General features: G+C 47.0%; 1 protein-coding gene across 2 annotated transcripts; it reads left to right on the top strand.

Annotated features, from left to right (window-relative positions):
- Positions 1-799: 799 nt before the first annotated feature.
- On the top strand, positions 800-21,926 carry PPM1K (protein phosphatase, Mg2+/Mn2+ dependent 1K). Of its 2 annotated transcripts, none has more exons than XM_071555652.1 (7): positions 800-892; positions 4,220-4,747; positions 5,317-5,417; positions 12,650-12,815; positions 13,366-13,510; positions 14,543-14,677; positions 15,460-21,926. In XM_071555652.1, exons 2-7 carry the CDS (start codon positions 4,308-4,310, stop codon positions 15,589-15,591), a joined length of 1,119 nt encoding a protein of 372 aa, XP_071411753.1. In that variant the 5' UTR covers positions 800-892; positions 4,220-4,307; the 3' UTR covers positions 15,592-21,926. The 2 variants fall into 2 exon arrangements, with proteins under 2 accessions (XP_071411753.1, XP_071411752.1); XM_071555651.1 differs by having other exon boundaries at positions 4,240-4,747.
- The last annotated feature ends 608 nt before the right edge of the window (positions 21,927-22,534 follow it).

Consider the following 22,534-nt stretch of genomic DNA (forward strand, 5'->3'; position numbering starts at 1 on the left):
CATTTTTCTCTCCAGGTGTGTGTTTGCCAGGGGACAGAACGAGGTGAACGGGACGTGTGTCCAAGGCTTCTGCAGTGAGAGCCAGACTGAGCCAAAGGTCACAGACCGTCGGTAGCACAGCACAAAGCAAATGAGCGTTTTATGCTCCCGTTTGGACACGGGTCACTTCAGGAGGGCTCGTCTCACGGGAGCAGCCACCTCAGAGCAGCACACATAAGCGTGTTTTAAACCCATAGGTGTATTTTTCCATAGAGAAGACTCCGCTGTTTCCCCAGGCCTGTGGAGCAGCCCAGGGGCAGCTCGGCCTGGCTGTGCCCACCCTGGGCTGCACAGAAGGGCCTGAGTGGCCTCTGCTCCGGGGAACAAGCCACAGCACGGGAGCACATGGGCCTGAACTGCACCAGGCCAGGCTTAGGTTGGACATTCGGAGGAATTTATTCACAAAAAGGGTGATTAGACACTGGAACGGGCTGTGCAGGGAGGCGGTGGGGTCGCTGTCCCTGGGGTATTCCAGCAGCCTGGACGCGCTCAGCGCCGTGTGTGGCTGACATGGAGGTGTCGGGGCGGACTGGCCTTGACCTCACGAGGTGTTTTCCAACCTGACTGATCGTGTGAGTCTGGGAACCCGCGGGCTGTGCGACCACACCGCCACCACCGCGCCGCCTGCGCCTCGGCCAAGGCCACTGCCGGCTCCTCCTCCAGCGCCGGTGCCGGGAGCGGGGCCGCACCCGCGGCAGGCGGGGCCGGGAGGCGCGGCTGCCATTGGGGCCCGGGGCGGGCGGGGCCGGGGCCGGGGCGGGCCGGGCTGGGCTGTGCTCGCAGCCTCGGCCGCGGAGGCGCCGTGTTCGCACCGCTGGGCTCTGCCGCCGGGCCCGGCGCGGCAGGAGGGGAGGTGAGAGCCGCTGGGCTGGGGCCGGGGGAGGGGAGGGGAGGGGAGGGGAGGGGAGGGGAGGGGAGGGGAGGGGAGGGGAGGGGAGGGGAGGGCGCCGCCGGGAGCGGGGCGGGAGCGTCTCCCTCCGGCTGCTGCTGGGCGGGAAGGGCCGCGGCAGGGCCGGCGCTGCCCCCGAGGGGCTGGCACGGCAGGGAGAGGGGCTGGACACGGCTGGGGATGGCAGGGAGCGGGCCTGGGCATGGCAGGGAGTGGGGATGGGGATGGCAGGGAATGGCAGGGAGCGGGGCTGGCGATGGCAGGGTATGGCAGGGAGCGGGGCCGGGGATGGCAGGGAGCGGGGCCGGGGATGGCAGGGAATGGCAGGGAGCGGGGGATGGCAGGGAGCGGGGCCGTGAATGGCAGCTCCAGGGATGGCAGGGAATGGCAGGGAGCGGGTCCGGAGATGGCAGGGAGCGGGGCTGGGGATGGCAGGGAATGGCAGGGAGCGGGTCCGGCGATGGCAGGGAGCGGGGCTGGGAATGGCAAGGAGCGGGGGATGGCAGGGAGCGGGGCTGGGAATGGCAAGGAGCGGGGGATGGCAGGGAGCGGGGCTGGGAATGGTAAGGAGCGGGGGATGGCAGGGAGCGGGGCTGGGAATGGCAAGGAGTGGTGCCTCGGCCCAACGAGCCACAGCTTCTGTACGCACAGAACAAACCCGGGCCGGTGCCCTCAGTCCGCCCCGTGCTAATTCATGATTAGGAAACTGCAGCAAAGACGTCTTTGAATTGTTGCTGTACATGTGCAGTTTGCTTTCCAGGCGAGATTAGGTTGTCAGATTTTAAAAAACAAACCAACCCCCGACTGATTTAAACCGAGCTTAACACACAGTTAACGTACCCTGCGGTGCTGGCTGCATCAGTGTGGTTTGGAAGGCGTGCAAGGCGAGTGCACTTGGAGTTGTACATTCCTTTTGCTACGTAGGATCCCCTGGGGCAGCAGGCATGCCTTCCTTTCTTCCGGGTTTCCTTTTTTTCCCTTCTTCTTCTGGCAAGCTGGAAAATTTCCATCCGCCAAGCCGCAGCCAGCCTGTAAAAGGGGCACCAGGCATGCTGAACTACAGTTTTAATGGCTCACCTAATTTGCTTTAAGCATTCTACTTCCCTTCCTGTCTGCAGGAACAGTTATCTGAGTTAATTTGGTGCAGGTGAACAGGATCAGATGGAGCCCCTGAAATGATTTCCATCTAGAACTGTCCATCTTGGACTTTGGCTTTAACACCACTACCCCTCCTTTTCAATACCTTGGGCCCTGTTTGCAGACATTCCTGCTAGGAAAGCACAGGCTGCTCCAGCTGAAAGCAACACTGTTTACATAACGAGAAACTAAAGAGCAGGTTCCTGCTCCTGACTTGCAGAGAGCTTGTAAACCAAAACTGTCAGTATTTATTTTTGGCTGGAATTAGAGGCCTTTGGAGGGTTGAATTTGATAGGGAACGATAGGGAACAAATGCATTAATTAGCTCATGGATCTGGATTGCTCCTCTGATTCATGCTGTGGATACAGGGGAATCTAAATATAGCTAGCATTTCATGTTCTCCTCTCGAGCTGACAGAAGTGAAAGCAAGTGTGGGTTTTGTTAATTGGCAAGCTTTCAATTTGGTCCTGCTGTGTGTCACAGAAGGAAGTTAAGGTGCTGTTGTTACCAGTCCTGGATAACAGGAAAGCAAAAGCAACATAAGAAAGTAAATAAATTTTTAAATACCTCTAAGTACACTGAAATAAGGATGTGATTTTGCCATCACCCTGCAGTAAAATGGAAAACCTTAAAATCCATGTGATTCCACATTCAGCTGATCCAAAACCAGTAACTTCCAGAACATTCAGCCTTTTATCAAGTCAGCAATTAACCTCTAAGTGCTAAGTAAAGAAACCTTTCCTCTTTCCATGCAGAAATTGCATGAAAGGTTAACCAAGAGCATTTAAAGCAATGTGCTTTGAGCTGTGAGCAGGTTTCTTGAAGACCTCCCCAAAGCTATGGCACTGCCATTTTCTACTAAAGCAACCACACTGTTACCTTTGGCTGCATGCTTTTTGCAAGCACACCGATTTTATGTAGCAATTTAAAAATGCAGTTTTAACAAATATTTCAGATCTACAGATACAGTTGTGATTGGCTTGGGGGACGTACAAGAGCAAGGCACTCCAGCCCAGAATTACAATGTTTCTGCGGCACATGTGTTGCTTTCTGCTGTCAGACCGCCCTGCTGTCTTTCTAATTTTTTGCATTCATTATAAGCTTGGATATTTGTAGTTCTTTTATTATGGCGTTTAATACCTTTCACTCATAATTTTGCTCTCAGCAGACTTTGAGCAATTAAGTTAGAAATCCCTCACTTAAAATTTAGTGTGGTTAGGTACAGTGATCTGATGATCCAGTTCAAATTGCTCAGGTGCAGCAACATGTAATTACTACCAATTGCATCTCAGCCTGTTGGAGTTACATCAAGTTAGCTGTACTATACAGAAGGTCAAATAAGCCAATCTTTTTATATTTTTCAGCATGCTAGATGAGTCATCATGAGTAAATTTTTGTCTGTGCTGAGCCAAGTGGAGGGTTTTAATTTATCTGGACTGGAAAAGAGTTCTGAGAAGCCAGTAGGAGCTCTTGCTTGCTTATGTTAGCCAAAGGAGTCCATTTGAGAGTTATGTGACAGAGAACATCAGGCCAGACAAACCAGGAAATAGCTGCATGGGGTTTTTGGAGGAGGAAGGTTGCGGGTGCAATTGTGTGTGTCCATGGATACACTCTTAGTGGTACTTTTTAGCATAAAAAAAGTCACAATTAACTTCACAGGTCTGTGTTGAAAAGTACTGTTCAAGACCTCCATAATTGTGACATAACCGAATATCATGTGCAGATGAAAAAACTCTTTAAGCATATCTATTTCTCCTCCCTTTCCCCGGGGGAGCCACAGTGCAGATGTTTCAGACGTCGTTTGAAGAGCATGCGTGATATGCTCATTTTCACAACCTTACCTCGTACTTTCATGTGTTCATATTTTAGCAAAGTCATTAGCACTCATTTGCTCCATCACAGCGTCTCCAACCATTGAAAATTCAGGCTGTCGTTATGCAGGTGGCGAGCAGCAAGCAGTGCCTTATCTTGCCCTGTCTGCAGCGCTGGGGCTGCTGAGTGCAGGATAGTTTCTCGGTGAGTCACGCAGACCGCCCTGTAGCTGCTTCTAGGCAGAGCTGTGCTCTGTATGATCAGCGTGCTCCGAGGGTGACATTGTTTCCTGAGTGATGTAACTGAAAATTCCCTTTCCCGCGCTTCTTGTTTCCTATCAGTTTTCTCTTTGTTCTCCAAGGCATTCCAGCAGCTGCGTATCTTCTACTCCTGATCTTTTTTCCCTGCGAATCTCTGCGAAGACAAGTAATGTCAACAGCTACTTTAATTAATTTGGTACGAAATGGAGGGTGTCAAGTGAGAAGGAGAGCCGTGCTCACGTCCCGCCTCTTGCAAGACGAGAAGCGCCCGACAGGCGCCTGCTCCATCTCCAGCTGCGAGCGCCGCGCGTCCCGCTTCGATCCGGATGGGAGCGGGCGGCCAACCACATGGGACACCTTTGGCATCTGGGACAATCGCATCGATGAACCTATTCTCCTCCCACCAAGCATAAAGTATGGGAAGCCCATTCCAAAAGTGAGCCTGAGCAATGTGGGCTGCGCGAGCCATATCGGGAAGCGCAAGGAGAATGAAGACCGCTTCGATTATTCGCAGCTGACGGAGGATATCCTGTACTTTGCAGTGTACGATGGGCATGGTGGGGCAGCAGCAGCTGACTTCTGTGATAAGTACATGGAAAAATACATTAAGTAAGTGCCCATCAAAAGCATGGGTGTCAAATAAATGACAGTAGAGATTCCTTCCTTAGGACTGAAAGGGAGTTGGTGGGTTATACATTGCTGCTGATCCTCCCGGGTTATGTAGCCACCTATCCTAACCAGACAGCAGCAGCACCAGATGGAACAGACCAGCTATGAACTACTTACTCTGTGTGGTGCCTGCCCCATTGAGCAAGCCCACAAAGATAAGAGAGGAAAACATGATTGCACCCACCATCCAGGAAATGACTGGGAACACAGGGAGGCTGTGAATTGGCTGTTCTCACATGGGGTCACTGTAACCGTTGACCTACAGTTTGCTTACACTCTCCTACATCTCTCTAACACATCCCTGCATGTTGGAAGAGGAACGTACATATTTGAAAAATTACAAGATTATGCTTCCAGTGCCGGTCATTAGTAAAATCATGTTACCTTTTCACTGAAACCCAGCATTATTCCATGTGTGCAGGGAGGAGATAAGACTATGAAACATACTGATCAAGATGTGTATTTTTTTGGAAAGGAGTTTAATGTTTTGTTGGCTTGTTTGTTTCCAGGGAATTTCTTGCTGAGGAGGAGAACTTGGAGAATGTTTTGAGCAAAGCTTTTCTAGAAATAAACAAAGCATATGAAAGGCACGCTAATCTCTCTGCTGATGGTAGGTAAAAAAATATTCTACTCATCTGGGTGTGGACAATAAAGTTTGTCTAATTTGCTCAGTAGTATTGCAGTAAAATGTCCAGAAAAGTGATTGAAAACAGTTTTACTTAACACAGGATTTTGCTCTGATCACTTAAGTGCAAATGAAACAATGTGTTATTGTTTACCTCCTTGAAATGAAATAGCTACTGAAAGTCTCAATCAAATTTACTGTGGGAATTATGAATCTGGATGTTAGCATAATCATCAATTAATTTCTCTTAATGTGATTTTGTCAAGGACACTGTTTGTCAAGGTAGCAAAGAGTGATTTGGATTTGCAAGGACCATAATTTTATGTGCAAGAAGCGTGGAGGGGAGGTTGGTTTTGTTTGGGTTTTTCCGTGTGTGGGGAAGTGGTGATTTTTATGTTTGTTTATTTGTTTTAAAGCTGTTATTCCTATGGTTTAAAAGCAACAGTGTCAAAGTTCCCCCTTCTAACTTGGTTGCTGCACCTGAGGAGGAACATAATCCACAGTTAATGCAATTGATATTGCTTCTGCACAAACAGAATCACAGGAGTAGCTGAGTGTGAAAGGGAAAAAAGCAGTGAAGAGGAGAACAAGTTTGGCTGTGGTAAGGCTGTGGTAAAGCTGGCACCAGCCCTTTTAGACTCCATAATCCTGGCTATTAATGAAGTTCTTATATATGTGTCTAGAGACTTAAGTAAATCCGAAGTTCCAGTTCCAGCAACTGGAGTTCATAGAGAGTACCTTGGGAAGGGGGATAGAGGTGCCTGTCCCAGTTCTGTCACAGGAGTTTTCTTGGTCATGAGATACAACTTTGAGAGTCAGTTTAGCCAGTCTTAAAAAAAACCCCAAACCAACCCCATTAAAAAACCCCCACCACCAACCCACAACAACAACAAAAAAAAAACAACCACAAACCCCACCTTCCCTGCCCCAGACAAACAGAAAACCTGTGCCAGTGCTGGTGCAGGTGCTGGCAGAATGACTGAGGTTGTTCCAGAAGGATAAAAACTGTAAAAGTTTTCCCTCCCAGGAAGACTGGAAACCAACAAGTCCTCCAGGGACTGAAGTGATGCTGTATTCTCAAGCTGCTTTTCTTAAGCATTGAATGAGTACAATCAGGTAATGGAGTGGCTTCCTGCCCTTTAACTGCCAGGTGAATCTAGGTAGACTCAAGTATTTCCTGCCAGGACAAGTAGCTTGACAGCACTGCGAGAGATACACATGCTTCCTCCTTCCTGGTGCAGGCTAAGGTATCAAGAAAAATGTCTGAATTCCTGAAATGCAGACCTTTAAAAAGGGAGTGTTTATAAATATAAAGTTCATTTCCTCATTGTATTTCATGTGCTAAAAAGTCCAGAGTCACTTTTGGCCTACGGGGTGAGTTTTAACTGCACTTCAGTAGAGCAGATGTGCTTTTTATTCTAGACCCTCCTTGCAAATACATTTTCTTAAAAGCCCAAATTCAAGACAGCAAGTTTATGTGCTTCCCTGGATCAGAACCTTTAATTTTCATTAACAGGAAGATCTATTTGTCCCCCTCCCTGCCCCCTCTTGGTCTGGCTCATTGTACTTAAGTGTCAGAGTGTCTCCTTGAGGAGAAGGATTGAGAACTGTACTTTATGTATTATTCTGTTATTTGAAAACGGTTTCCACTTATATTTCATACTTGGGACTTAAAAAACTGGATTATAGCAATATTTGACAGAGAAATCGTGTAGCAAGCTGAGCATTTTAGAACTGCTTGTAGGATTTTTTTCATATCATTTAATCAACTGGTGCTGCCTAATGCCAGCCAACTTATGCAGTGGCTACCAGGACACTGGGCAAGGTCTCTTAATTAAAAAAGCTTGAGGTCAAGCAAAACAGAGAGTAAAAGCATTCTTAGACATCCACAGAGGCCACACTGTTGGCAGGCAGTCAGTGTTTCTCAGGTAGGCTGAGCACCTGCAGGCTCTTGCAAGAGCCTGTGGGATCCAAGTGCCCAGTGCTCTTGGCTGAAAATCAAGCTCTGAGACAAAGAATGGAGTAACAGAGTGCCAGTTAATGAACAGATTAAACTTGTTGCGTATCTGTTGCTAAAATAATGCAATACTATGTTTTGACTGCTTTGTGTGAGTATTTTTGTTGTTGCCGATGTTGTGAAAGTTTCATAAAATTGCAGCGCTTGGCATGTGTCTTTGTTGAAGCCTTTTTCCAACCTGATGCAGTTTGCCAGCAAAATGTGGGATTAATTGTGGCTATTCCAGATGTGACAGTCAAGACAGTTGCTAGAACATGTTGAAAATGGTGGCTGGTTGTGTGGCATGGTGTATCTGGGATACTTTGGATGCTTCCCAAGACTGACCTCCTTTTGAAACCTGGCCACAGCTGATCAAGTGGAGAATAATAGCTTAGTCTTGTTCCAGTAAATGTGCCTTCCAGGGCTCACTCCTTTTACTGTGTCTGCCAAAAAAACAGTGCATGTCGAGCATGTCCAGGTCTTTACTAACACACAGGCAACTTTGAAATTGCGTATCTGGGTGTTTGATGGAACTTCAGTCCAGGTACAAATCCCTGAAGCGGAAATTGCACATTTGAGGTATTGATTATAGTACTGTTTAAAGGGTAAAAACCTTATATAATGGCACAAATTTAACAGGACTAGGGATTTTCCTTGTTGGAGTTTTGAAGAGCCTGGCCCTTTGTAGGTCACTTTGCAGTTAGAGAATACTGGACATTAGAGATGGAAAATACATAGCCTAATACTTCCTGTGAGCTTTCAGTAATAAAAAAACATGGTACACGTGTGTGTTCCAGGTACTCCTGCAGTTCCCTAGTGCTGCTGGAGGGCTGTACTGGCCTACTGGAGACTGGCACTCTGACAGTGATCTGTACCTGTTGTTTCACACAAAAGGAGAAGAAACTTGCTGTAGGCAGGTCTGGGATAATCTGTCCTCTGCCTAAATCCTGTCTAATCATTAACAGTTTGGAGATATGCCTAAGCCCTGAAGCTTGGTGTTTGATGTCTCTTCAAAAATGTGTTTTCATTCCCTTCCACACATTTAAATATATCCAGTCACTTTCAAGTCACTGCTAAACTTAGGTGTAGGACACAGTAAAGGAAGCTCACATCCAACAAATGTCATTATCCATGGGACATCTGCCACAGGTGGGCAGAATGTTCTGATCTTTTTGACCAGCTGTAAAAACTGAAATGTAAGGGCTGAATAGCTTTGCTCAGCAGGGACCGAGATAAGAAAATGAATTGTGTGCTTGAGGGAATTTGAGCATTTCTCTGGAGAAATGCAAGATAAACTCTCTCCTGGCTTAGTGCAGTCATACAAGGTATTGTTACTGCTCCTGTTCACTGCAAGCCACTGCTCAAAGAGAACTACAGGGAGTCGCTCCATTGACTTCCATGTTCAGTGCATCCAACTTTCAGCACATTGGCCACTCACTTCTGGAATAGCCATCTTATTGACACATAGCCAGGTATTAACTGGTGTGTCTGTGTTTGAAGGGCACTTCTGAAATCTTACTATGCTGAGCAAACAGCAAAAGTCATTTAAAAATCCTAAATTTTAAATGTAGTGGGGTTTGGGTTTGTTTTTTTTTCCAAGTTACCATTCAAAAATGATTTTTATTTCTTTACATATGTTAACCTGCAACACTGAGGAAAAGGGAGAGCTGCAGAAATTGTACTCAAGTATTTCATAAATCTGTTGACATTGCAAAGGAAGCCTTTTTATCCAAGGGTTCTGATTATTACCTAATCAAGTTAGAAGCTACTAATTACAATATTTAGTGGGTGTTAATTTTGCATATTTCCCATGGGTCAGAACAATTCATATACTTCTGTTCAGTGTCTTTAAGATGGCTCCATTTCAGTTGGCACTGGTTTGGACTCCCTATTTTGGTGTTATATATAAATATATATAAAAACAAATGAAGTGAGGAAACAGATTTGGCCATATTCTGTACTAAAGATGTTCTTCAGAGTGGCTACTCTTGCCATATATGAGACAGCAGGCCCTCTAGCATTGATAAAATTCCTTGGTTGATTTGTTTGTTGGTATTTACAGGGAGGGGGAAAAAAGTGGATTTTATTTTGGCTGAATTTAAACTGGTGTTGTCACAGAGTTTTAGCAAGAAGGTGAGAATCGTGGCATTTCCCCAGAAGCACCAAGGCTGATTTATCTGTGGCCAAAGATGCACGTGCAAGCCTGAAGTGCTTCCTGCCTGACCTGCACAGACAGTGTAGGCAAACACAAGAGTGACTCCTTCCCCTGTTCTGCAGCCCTTACTCTTTCCTCTCCAGTGTTGCAGGTTTATTTTGTCTGAACAAAGGCCCTGGGTGAATTTCCTCTTTGCCTCTGTGTGCGTGTTATTTGTGGCAGACACTGTACCTGGTCAGCAGCTCTAGAACTGGAGGCCCTGGACATGTGCTGGGCTTCAGTGGAAAGAGAGATCTGCTTAATTTTGTCCCAGGTGAAGGAGTCCAGCGGTTCCTAGCATGGACTACTGGAAGGTTCCCACATCCTCTTTGTCACATTAGTTGAGATGACTTGCAGTAAAAGTTGTCCAGTGAGTGTTAAGAACCTATTGAAAGATCTTAGTTTTATAGTGATATCGTTAGGAAAACAAAATAAAGTCTTTAATTGTTAAAACCAATACATATGCTGATGCAACATATTATATATTATTAAATAAAGTAGCAGCAGTTGTAGTAAAGCATTAGAAATGTTATCCCATGATCATTTCTGTGGTTTTGAGCTGTGCTGGAAATCACATAATGCTGTATCCGTGTTCTTGCATCCCTACCCAGGCCATGAACTGGTTCCAAGGAGGAGATTTGTGAGCAGCATGTGTTTTTTTCTAAGAGTGCTCTTTGACTAATAAAGTTCAACTCGCTATATCTATTATCATGATTCTGGACAATACCTTGACTTGTTCTTTAGTACCATCCCTTGATTTTGTGACAGCAGCTCTTTTCTTTGGGAATTTGCACTCAAAAGATGCAGATTCACCTGAATGTCCAAGTGTTTCCAGTCTTCTATGAATTAAAGACTATGAATTTAACTTTTTCAGAAACTGCTTACGTTTCTCAGCATAATCCCAAAACCACAGAATGAAATGGTGAAGTAGCAGCAGTTCTGCATTAATTTTAATGTCTGTATAAAATGTATTTTCTGTAAAATAAAAGGTAGTTTTATGTAGGTTTTTTATTTCACTTCTTCTAACTGTTGGCTAAAACAGGTATTTTACTGATTCTACTAAAATTTCTAATCACACTGGTACCTGTTAACATCTTGCTTTCATAATGTGCCTCAAAGTGAGGCTGCACCAGACTAGTCCTTGCTTCAAATTAGGAACAGGCTGTCAGTGCTCACCTGAACAGTCCAAAGCTCCTGGCACAGTTTGGAATATCACAGCCTGCATGGCAGAATCTGAGTTTGGCCTTGCTCACCATGGCTGATGCTCATGATGGATGTGTTGGTTCAGCGTACAGCTAAACCAAGTCCTCACTACAGTAATAATACCTGTTTTAGATAATAACACAAACTTAGTTAACACTGTTTTGTGAGGGTTTTTTTCCCTTTTGATTCATCAGCTCACTGGTTTCACTGCACAACAAGGCTCAATGCATCTTTCTGGGTTTTGTGCACTTCAGTCTGTTACCAGCCCTGTTTGACTTACAGGGTGCTGAGGCTTCACAGGGTTGGGGAAAAGGATTGTCAAACCCCCAGAACACTTGCATTCCTGTTGCTGTTTGCTGGCAGCTGGTCAGAGGTGGGGCTGGCTGGCATTCCTTGGGTTCAAACACACAGTCCTGTCTCAGATCCGTCTGGTGTTCCCAGGGTCAGGCCTGCAGGGCCACATAGTTGTAGCTGAGCTCTGCAGAAGCAGTGATGGAAAGGTATTTAACTGTTAGAGGAATACAACTGGGGATTCACAATCCTAAGTAAACCCAAAACTCACCTTGATTTGGCTTGCTTTGGAAAACTGGAACAACTGGAAAAGCCCAGAATGCAGGTGACCTACAGACGGCCTTTCAAGGGGATTTGCATTGGCTGTGAATGCAAATGAGTTCCAGGCAATAGCTTGTCCTGGGTTACCTTTGCAGGATTTGCAGGAAGAGAAGGTATTGACTATAAGATGGGATGACTATTTTCAAAAAGCAAAGAAAAAAGAAACGCTGTGCAGTTCTCACGTTTTCTTCACTGCAGATAAAACTACAGATCTTTTCTAAATTAGACAGACTCACATTTCTTCTTTTCAAGCACTTCTGTTTATTCCAGAGCACTGCAGAAATTGAGATGAAAAGCTCTTCAGTTTACTTGCAGACATTAATCCAGCCAGGTTTCTGTGGGCAGTCAGCCAGCTCAGCTCACTGTTGGAGAAGGAGCACAGCACCCAGGACTCTGTTTTGCCCTCGAGGCAGTCACTGTACACCCCTGTAAGTGATGCCAGCAGTACCCTGGGCAGGTTGCCTGGACAGCCACCACCACCTGACTGCATCAGTTTGCAGGCACAGGGCAGGGCAGAATCCCAGAATCAGCTTCACCTTTGCGCTGGGACCTCCAGCAAGCTGACAGGATCCAGAGGGAGCAGCATTCCCTCCTGAAAAATATCAGTGGCCTGTTGGCTGAACCCTTCTTCCCTTGGCAAGGCTGGGGGAAGCAGAGGGGGAGTGTAACAGCTCTGACAGCAACAGGAGGGTGCCCCAGAATGGTAAAAGAGTGATCTGTTGTTTCTCTTCTGGTGAGCTACATGGAGCTACAATTACTGTTACTCAATTGCCCGTTTCACGACCTAACAGAAGGGAAGAGCCATGACCTTTATGGTGACCTACCTGTGCTGTCACTGTGTCCAGGGATAAGGACAATAACACGGTAACTTGAGGTGAGCTAGTGGGACAGAAAAACTATTTGCAATAGGCTGAAAGGAAGCCAAAGTACCTTGCAACATTTTTATTCCACTTGCCCTGTTTGCATGGAGCCATGTTGTTGCACAGAAATACTTTTCCTTTCCACTTCCCCTCTCTTTCCCCAGTCCTACATGCATGTATGATTGCTATTTTTTTTTGCTTATCTTAGATTTAGTTTAAAATTAAAAACAGTTACTTACTGGTTATGTAGAGTGCAAGTTGTCTTCATTTCACCAGTTGAAACTGTAGCTGCTATAAATGGTTCCATGCTTTGAGGCAGTGCTAAAACCTCTCTTTCTTATGGCCTTTATAGCAACTCTGCTGAACTCTGGGACCACTGCAACAGTGGCTCTGCTCCGAGATGGCATTGAGCTGGTGGTGGCAAGTGTGGGAGACAGCCGTGCTCTGCTGTGTCGAAAGGGAAAGGCCATGAAACTCACCATTGACCATACTCCAGAAAGAAAGGAGGAGAAGGAAAGGTACCTGCTGGCTGGGAATGTGGCTTCCCAGAGCACGGGCTTGGTCAGGAGGGACTTGTGTTCTGCTGTTGGGTTGGCCCAGGAAGAAAGTAGAGAGTTGAACATAATGTGCTGAGATGACCTCTGAGCTGGCAGTAAATGGCACGGCTCCAGTTAATTCATTGGGTTCCATTTTAGAGGATGTGGAAAGCCCTCCGTGAGCATAAACTCTCTCAGCAGTAAGATCAGCATAATTAAGATTCAGTACAGAGCCCATAATTAAGATTCAGTACAGAGCCATGACCACATGGTTCAGGCTTGTCCAAGGCTGCCAAGTTAGAACCAGGATGTGAAGAAATGCACTGTGATTCCCAGGTCAGGACTCAGCCCACCAAGACACATCCTTTCCATGGAACCCTTCAAACAGCTAAAGCCAACCCTCAGTCTCCCAGCTTAGGCACTTAATACCTCATTCCCCATTGTAGGTAGAGAAAGAAATTGCAGATGGAGACAGGGGTGATGGTGTGAAGCAGTAACTCACATTCACATTTTCTTCTGTGCCTGTGGACAGGATTAAGAAGTGCGGTGGCTTCGTCTCCTGGAACAGCCTGGGACAACCTCACGTGAACGGTAGACTTGCAATGACGCGGAGCATAGGAGATCTGGAGCTTAAAAACAGTGGTGTGATAGCCCAGCCAGAGACAAAACGGGTTCAGGTAAAGGAAGGTCTGGGTAACAGGGACAGCAACACTCAGACTAAGGGGCACCGTAGGTATTTGATGCAGGTGGTGGCACCCACATGACATGAGTCAGGTGAAACCTGATGGCCACATGCTGGTTTTTACTGAAGTAACCAGAGGGTAATTCTAATTAAGTTGTTTCAAATTAGCACTAAAAGGACAGAAGGGAATCTGGTACTAGATTCAACCAGATCAACTTCTAAATCCCATTTCTCACAGTAAAATACATGATGAGGGAAGAAAGATAATTCATGACATCCATTACTGAAATACAGAGATGTTAGTCTGTTTGGGTCTTGTGGTCAGATGAATGATTTTGAGGTTAACGCTGGTGGAAAACCATCCCTGAGAACCAGGGGGGATATGGACGGGCCACCATCAAAAAAAAAAAGCAGGGTATGTAGAGGTTTGCACAGTTGAGAGGAAAGGGGGGAGGAGAAAGGGGCATCTGTGTGCATAGTTCTGTAGTTTTGCAGAAAACAAATTAACCACCCGGAAGGTATTCAGCACAGTTGCCTTCACTTTGGCAGGAAGGTTCTCCTTTCAGCTTGCATTCTGTTTGTTACTTTTTCCCAATGCACCTCCCAGGGCCTGGGAAACTTACATTCTGTTGGTCCTAATAAAATGCCACCCATTAGGTCTGAGGGGTTTAGGGACGTGACCGCAGTGCTGTCATGTCTTCCTTGAAATCCTTGGTTTCAGGAAGAATTTTGCTGACTGGATAATGTATCTGGTCTTTTGGCTTCCTGAGACTGGAAGCACCTTAAGCCACTGTCCTCCAGTACAGTGAACACAATCTGTGTGACTGATGGATTACCCAAGGATTCAAGCTGCAGCCTTTGGCTAGCCAAGAGCTTGAGGGTTCCAGTTGGTCCTTGCACAGAAAGCAGGAGAGCAGGCAGTACCCTGGAAAAAGTGCTTCAAACAGAGCGTAGAAACATGAAGGCAGTTTAGTTTGCCTTGCAGCACTCACCCCATCACTGTGTGTGCTCTGTGCCTGTTTTGCAGCTGCGTCATGCAGATGACAGCTTCCTGGTCCTTACCACAGACGGCATTAACTTCATCGTGAACAGCCAGGAGATCTGTGACTTCATCAGCCAGTGCCATGATCCTGCTGAAGCTGCGCATGTTGTCACTGAGCAGGTAATGCCAGGGCTTCTCTTGGCACTGAATACTTGTTTTTTGTTTGGTTTGGTTTGGTTTAAAAAAACCCCAAGTACACAACCACACATTCAAGTGAATTGGACTTTTTTCCTTACCCTGGGTCTCACCACACAGAATTATAGAATCGAATGGGTTGGAAAAGACCTCCGAGATCATCAAGTCCAACCCTTGGTCCAACTCCAGGCCATTTACCAGATCCAATCTCAGTTTAAAAACCTCCAGGGATGGTGAATCCACCCCCTCTCTGGGCAGGCCATTCCAATGCCTGATTACTCTCTCTGCAAAGAATTTTTTTCTTCTCTCCAACTTAAATTTCCCCTGGCAGAGCTTGAGCCTGTGCCCCCTTGTCCTATTGCTGAGTGCCTGGGAGAAGAGACCAACCCCCACCTGGCTAGAACTTCCCTTCAGGTAGTTATAGACAGAGATGTGGTCACCTCTGAGCCTCCTCTTCTCCAGGCTAAACAACCCCATCCTTGCCAGGCATCAGTTCAGTTGACTCGCTTAGCTCAGAGTCCACTGTAAGTGCAGCTTGTTCCTGTGCTGAATTTGCCATCAGCATAGACAGAAGTGGCCAGAGTCTCACTGCGGTTCTGGATAGTGGCATGTCCTGTGCAGTACTCTCGGGCATACCAGAGTGGAGCATCAGGGCTAGGACGGGGCAGGGGAGTCTTGGGCCTCAGGGCATGCTGTCCCACGTGGAGCCAGACACTGGTTTCCTTTTCCAGGCTGGACTCTGACACTGACACTGTTTCTTCCCCCAGGCAGTGCAGTTTGGCACCGAGGACAACAGCACGGTTGTCATAGTGCCCTTTGGGGCCTGGGGCAAATACCGGAACGGCGAGGTCAGCTTCTCCTTCAGCCGCAGCTTTGCTTCCAGCGGGAGGTGGGCGTGAGCACCTGCCACAGCCATCGTTCCCTGCCATCATCTGGGCACAGCGTGCGATGGGAGACACATCCATCTGTTCATAGGCTGACTCAGTGTCTTGTCCATCTCTTCTGTTCCCAGTGTCAGAGAAGGTGCCATCACTCCCTTGGTGCGTAATGCCCCGTTGTTGCTTACGACTGTGTTTTGCTGCCTGCGTTTATTCCAGCTGGCACTGAGGCAGCCATGTGGGACTGTCCTCCCAGCAGCTCCACACATCCCTTTGTTCACATAGACGAGGCTCTGGGCTTTCACCTGAGGCTGGAGGGGTTGCACAGTGGTTTCATCCCTACTTGTATTCCCCAGGACCCTTAGTTCGGTGGCAGCTGTGTAAGTCTGAGCCATGCACTGGCTTCCTTGTATGTTAATACGTGGGGGAACAAACGCACAATGTTCTTAGGTAGGCAGAAAGAGGGTTTGTTGTCTTCCTCTGATGCAGCCACCCAAAACTCCCCTGTGCTTCAGGAGAAGTGGATGATAAATAAGGGAGAAGTTTCAGAAGTGTTTAGGTTCTGATGCCAGTGGCATTCAGTGTAGCTGTACAACTTCCTGAGACAGTGCTGCTTTGCAGGGCTTTATGCTCTCACCTCCATCATCCATGATCCTCTAGCTCCAAGGAGACAGACAGGCTGGAGCCTCGTGCTGTTGGACAGATGGGAACCTTTCTCCATTGAGTCCAAAGCCTGTATAGTCTGTATGGACCACACAGCAGCCCCCTGCACTGTCTTCTCTTTGATGTGCCAGTGCTTGACAGGAGCACAGAGGAGGGAAAAACACGCACAGTTTTGATACCCAGATACTCTCATCAACTTGAATTTTTCTTTTTTTTTAATAAAGAAAATAAGCTAATTTCATAGAGTGTATGATTCAAGATTTGATGTGTAAGACAATTTATTTCTTTGTAAATACCTGAGGATTTTCCTGCCCTCTGCTGAAGTTGTCAGAGTAAGTTGTGATCTCCCTTGTCTCTTCATGGTATACAGGGAGATGTAAAAGGCTCCAAGCAAGCTAGAGAAAGGAGAGAGCGTAACCTAAGGGAATTTTTACAAGTTTTGGGTATTGTTTCTAGTAGGTGTCAGATATTCAGACATCAGAAGGTAGTTTTATACTTAAATGAAATGTTTCCACTTCCCTTCTTGGGGTGGAATCTGACCAGTGAGGCATGGGGGGACCAGAGCTCTGAGCCAGCTCATACCACTGCTATGACATGGACTGCAGGTGACATGTTGGCAGCAGGTAAGATCTGTCCGAGCGTGCCTTGTTCAGACCTCCTTTGTTCTCCGTTCCACATCAGGGGTGGAGCCCCTGTGGCCTCTGGGTCACCCTGTTGCACTGAAATATGAGCAGAGAAGAATTGGTCTTTTCTCAGGCTTGCCACAGTATTTCTCATTCTATGGATATTTCTAACAACACAACTGTAAAAACAAAGTGAAAGAGATGAAAGATACTAAATCACCTTGCAAAAAAGATTTCTGAGGCACCTGACCTGATTCTCATTTTCCAGAATGAAGCACTGACCTTCATTAGTTTTATTCCTGTCCTTTTAGTCCAGGGTTACCCCTTAGGCAGTCATTCCATATATTTTTCCTTGCCTCTGGCCGAAGACCTAGCAGTGCCCAGCAGAGCACTGTGTTGGACTCACATCATTAAGTTCTCTGTGTTTAAGAGTGGGCTGGTTTTGTCCCATCACTTGATGTGTTACAAGGTGTGTATAATGTGTATGTTCAGTACAGAGAGCTTCTGAGTTGGTGTGTATCAATCTCTGTTGTACTGGATGCCAGTGCCCAGACCTCTGTAATGAGCACACCACTGGTTTACAGTCAGAATTCCTTCTCTCTCCTCAGATTTTCCCCAGGGTAGGGTTTGGTGTTTACCTGACGTTAGAATGATTGCTGATCCTTGGCTTACCTGAGGCAAGGAGGGCACTTTCTGTCATTACCACCAAGAGCAGGTTCTCAGTCTGGAGCATGTTTGAAGATTCCCACAAGCCATTTGTGGCAAAAATAGCAAAACACAGTCTCTGCTGAGCACCTGAGGAGACATTGCACCTGACAGAGGTTCAGGGGGATGCTCTGGTTTGTGCTGCAGCAGGAATGTTCTGACAGCCTTCCTCCTGCTAAAACAGCAAGTCTGCTAGTTCCTAGCAAAGGGTTAACCACGGCACACAGCAGTTACTCCAGGCACAGGGAAGGGTTGGAGTCAGCCTCTGGAGAGGGAGCTGTTGTGGGGATGGCTTTGGTCTGAAGCGTCAGACCCACTTGAGGGACACTGCAAGGTTTTGGACATCTCCCTCAACACTGTCCTGTTCCAAATGCCGCTCATTTCAGTTTGGCCAGCTAGTCATCTCTCCAGACAGGAGACATCAAGGGCTGGGGGTGTTTGTGACAAGTAAACACTGATTATTTTTTTTTTATGAGCAGTGCTGGATACTTGCCAAGCTGAATACATGGTATTAAATGCAGGCTGCTAATAAAAAACACTGCAAATGAAGAGCAGGTGCTCTGAGGAGTGAGCTGGCAGCTAAAACAGCTTCTAAACATTGACCCAGATGTAACATGAAATGAAAGTTTTTCTTCTCTTTGGAGATTTTTAGGGCATTTTTTGTTTTATCCGTGTGTGGTTGTCTGATTGCGTAGAGAACAAAAGCAGTTGGGGGGCTTCTCCTAGCAGGCCCATCCATAACTTCCTTTAAATTTTATAAAGGAAGGGATAAGACAAATTCTGCAAAATAGAGGATGTTTAAACATGTACTGGCAGTTGCTGTTACTGTTTTTGTACAATGACAAAACACTTGGATTGGGAAGTATTGCCTCCTCTCTTTACCAGTCCATTACATTGGGTGGCCCCTTGTTAACAGCTCTGTTCCCTCTCAGTTCATGTCCATGTTCCCCCATCTCACCACATCCCACTTCCTCACGTGCTCCCCTGGACACGTGGGAAGAGCCAGGGTGCACCATCTGCCCGGGGCAGGAGGGAACTGGGGCACCCCTGACAGCAGAGGGGCCCGAGGGATGAGGAGGTAGAGATGAACTTCCAAGTTTTGGACCCCAGGAGACGCTCTCTCTGTAGCTGGTGTATCCATACCCAGGCAGCACATTCACCAAGCTGTTATGGTGCTGGGGCACTTTGAATCACTGTCCTCCTGTGTGCACAGGACATCCTCTGGACCTTTGGAGACCTCATTTTCTTCTAAATCATTGTAGATGGCTTCCAGCCCTGCTGATTCTCTCAGGTACTGGATGCCTTTGCAGTCCATTTTGCAGAGAAGTTCACTCTTGGGAAGGGCCTTCTCCAGAGACTGCAAATGGCTGCCTCTTTTCCAATTCCCCTCTCAATTCCCCAGTTCCTAGCAAGAGATCCCAGCTGTTGGGCTTCTTTACCTTCCAGTTGCTCACTGTAAGTCCCCTTATCCCAGCACTGGATCAGCCAGACAGCAATCCACTCACCTGGAGTCCTTTCCACATGAGTTCAGGAACAGGGTAGTTTCTGCTTCCTGTCTGAAATTGCTCACTTCTTCCTCCGATTTATTTGTTGAGGGACCGGCACCTTAATCAAACCTTTCCTCTTCTTCCTCATCGATCATAGGGACCTGTTGTTTTCCTTGTCCAATGTTTCTTTACATTCCTGAGGCAATTGCTGTAGTTGCTGCAGTTGTTTGGGTCCCTGCCTTGACCACAGCCCCTTGAGAGCACTGAATGTGGCTCCACAGGCACAGGCCAGGCCCCAGTACAAGGCCTGGTTTTCACTGAGGTAAGGCAAGGCACCCTTCCATCGGGTGGCACATCAGTTTGCCAGGCTTGATTACCTGTTCAGGTGTAAAGTCCCAGGCTGTGGGAGGTGATAATCTGTCCTAGGAACCTGCCCAAATCCTTCCACATGCTCTGCCACCCAGGGAACAGCCACCTCAGGGCACATTTCAGTATTGCCTCACCCCAAAATCCTCTCTTACACCATGTCATCATCAGATTCCACCAATCCCATTAACAGTGTTAATTAGCAGTGTTAACAGCTCATGCAGCCATGAACAAGGACCTCTGGAACCTGCTCAGTCATCCACATCAATCCTGAGTCGGGAGTGGGAGATGTGTTCCCTCATCCTCCTGTGGGGACGAGAGAGCTCCTGCAGCACAACAAGGCCATCAGTGCCAGGACAGGGCCCAGAGCCACTGTTTGTATTAATGTGTTCCCAAGTTCAGCAAAATAAACAGATAAGCAGAGCAGCCAACAAACTCCATGACTCAGGCAGGAGCTTCCCACTCAGTAACTGCTGTAAACTGTTACACTGTACACAAAGCTGCCCTTGTCTCCAGCCCCACTTTGGGTGCCAAAAAGCACCATGGGGTGTTGATCTTGGCTGTACATCAGGTGCCCACCAAGCTGCCCTATCACTCCCCTTCTCAGCAGGATGGGGGGGTGGAGAAAACAAAAGGGAAAACCCCCATATTGGTCAAGATAAAAAGTATTTTAATAAAATGGATTAAATATTTATTCTTTACCATCAACTGGCAATATCTGGCCACTTCCTGGGATGCAGGGCTGGCTTCAGGCATCTAGAAGAAAAGTGTAATAAATGCTTCCCTTCTCCTCCTAACTTCTGTTGCAGAGCAGAGTGAGGGGTAATGTTGGGCAGACAGCCCTGCTGCTGTGGGAGCTGCCCAGCAGTGGCCAAAGCACTGGTGTGTTCCCAGCCCTTTGCAGGTACCACTGCACAGCCCAGCCCCGTGGGGGGCTCTGGGGGATGAGCTCCATGTCAGCCAGACCCTGCACACACTTGCAGGTTTTCTTCTCTCTGGTCACTAATCCTGCTGCTGCTGTAGCAGCTCTGCAAGCTGCCAGCTGTACACCCCAGGCACTGGCAGAATGCTCCTGCACAGAAGAGAGCTCCTTTCAGCTTGAGGACAAAGAGCAAATGGTCCTAACAACAGCAGCTGCCTGTCAAGGGGTTTATTATTCCAGGATATTGAAGGATCTTACAGTTTCAATGCAAAGGAATGGAATCTGTTTGCTCTCTAGCAATTTTGTTGTTTCAACAAAAGGAATATTTTTTGTTTATTGCAGACCGAATCAAACATTAAGGATGACCTACTGAGCAAACTGTAACAAGTGTTTGCTTTTTTCCTGCCTTTTAGGGAATAGATTCCAAAGCCCATTGGATCTGATAAGAGCAATTTTTTTTTTTGCCTGAGCTCTCCCCCTGGAGCAGGGGAATCTCTCACTGCACAGGCACTGCAGGAGGGCAGGCTGTGGGTGCAGAAAGGCAGAAAATGCTGTCCAACCAGGTATTGATCTTTACTGCTAGGATATGGTAGGGAAGGGGGCACCTCATGTTGCTGGAGGATTTACTGGGGGAGGTGTTCAAACAGCAGCTGAACAGAAACAGCAGGTGTTCAGAAACCAGCTTAGTCTCTGTGCCACCTTCAAGGGGGGGTTGTGCTTTGTAGAGGGAACTCACAGAAATGTCATTTGGAGCCTTGTTTTGGGAGAGCTGGTCTCTGTGGGTGGTGAACACAGTGCAGGAGACTGAAAGGGGGATGAGATCCACAAGTTCACTTAATGTGGGGCCTTCACTGCAATCAGTCCCTTTGGACTGAAACGCTCAGGGCTGGAGAATAATCATGGAGCACGGTCTGTGCTTGAGAATGGGGGTGTGGAAAGAAATCAATATAATTGCTTTTTACATCCTTGGGGAAAATGAAATTGGGAGGAGCTTGGACTCACCACAGATTTCTGCTGCCTTCCACAGGATCAGGGTGTCAGATCACATTTTCTGTCTCAGCAGGTGGATGTGCTGTAGTCAAAGGCACTGGATTTCTAGCTAAGGGAGAAGTACAGTACAACAGATAGCAGTGAAACTGGTTTAATGTGAATTTTTCTTCAACAGTTGGGCACTGCTAGGTCATTCATTGGTCACTCACCCAACAAGCTGAATGTTTGGTACAGTAACTCCGGGTATTCCGTGGTCCCGCAGCTGCTGCTCTCCATGCAGGGATATCTGTTGGGACCCAGGATACCAACAGCTTGGGCAGTGGGGTGTGTGTGTCATAACTTTCCACAGGCTTAAGTGCAATTGCATACAATCATTACATACTTTGCCTTAGGACTGTGTGTAATTCCTGTGGTTTGATGTTTATCTTTGGCACAATCAGTATTTGAATTTCATCTACTACTACATTTTACAGAGATGTCAGTTTTGCCTTTTCCTTTAAAAATATTTGTTCATTTTCATCAACTCAAAGCTACAGTGGAGCAGCTAAGTCTGTACTGGAATGCTTACAAGATCTTTTAATAAAGAACTGGCTTCTAGGAGTTGTGTCACTACAAATGGATTTTTCGTCTTTTACTGCATTGCAAACTACCAGAAAAGCTTCAGCTTCTCAAGCTGTGTCACCACTGCCCTGTTAGCCCCCAGCCACAAAAAGCTTCTGATAACCAAGGTTTTTCCTGCAAAGACATTCTCCTAGTGATAAGCAGTGCAAAGTACCTTCTGTCTCTGGGCTTTGCTGCATCAGGGTGACATGTTCTGACTCGCTGTTTTTGGCTGCCTGGGCGGCTGTCACAGTGAGCAATGTCATCCTGTGGCACAGTGCAAAGAAACAAACTGGGCCTCCTCAGGAAAAGAATGTAGTTTTGCTTCCACGTGAATTCAAGGCTTTTGTTACACTTCAAGAAATTTTAAGGAGGAAATAGGAGCTGAGGGTTTTTAACTCATCTGCAGAAGTAACCCTGAGATCTCTACTGGTTTTAATTAACAGCTGAACTCAAACCTATTCTACTCTCTATCCCTTGACAGAAGCAACCTTGATTTCAGTGAAGTCTTAGCAGCTTTCTACAGCTGAGCCCCAGCCCTTCCTTTCAGGACCAGCATCAGTCCTTCGTTGTTATTCTTGGTCTCAGCTCAGTTTGGAGCTGATTAT

Source organism: Pithys albifrons, chromosome 5 (genome assembly GCF_047495875.1).
Source record: "Pithys albifrons albifrons isolate INPA30051 chromosome 5, PitAlb_v1, whole genome shotgun sequence".
Classification (NCBI taxonomy): domain Eukaryota; kingdom Metazoa; phylum Chordata; class Aves; order Passeriformes; family Thamnophilidae; genus Pithys; species Pithys albifrons.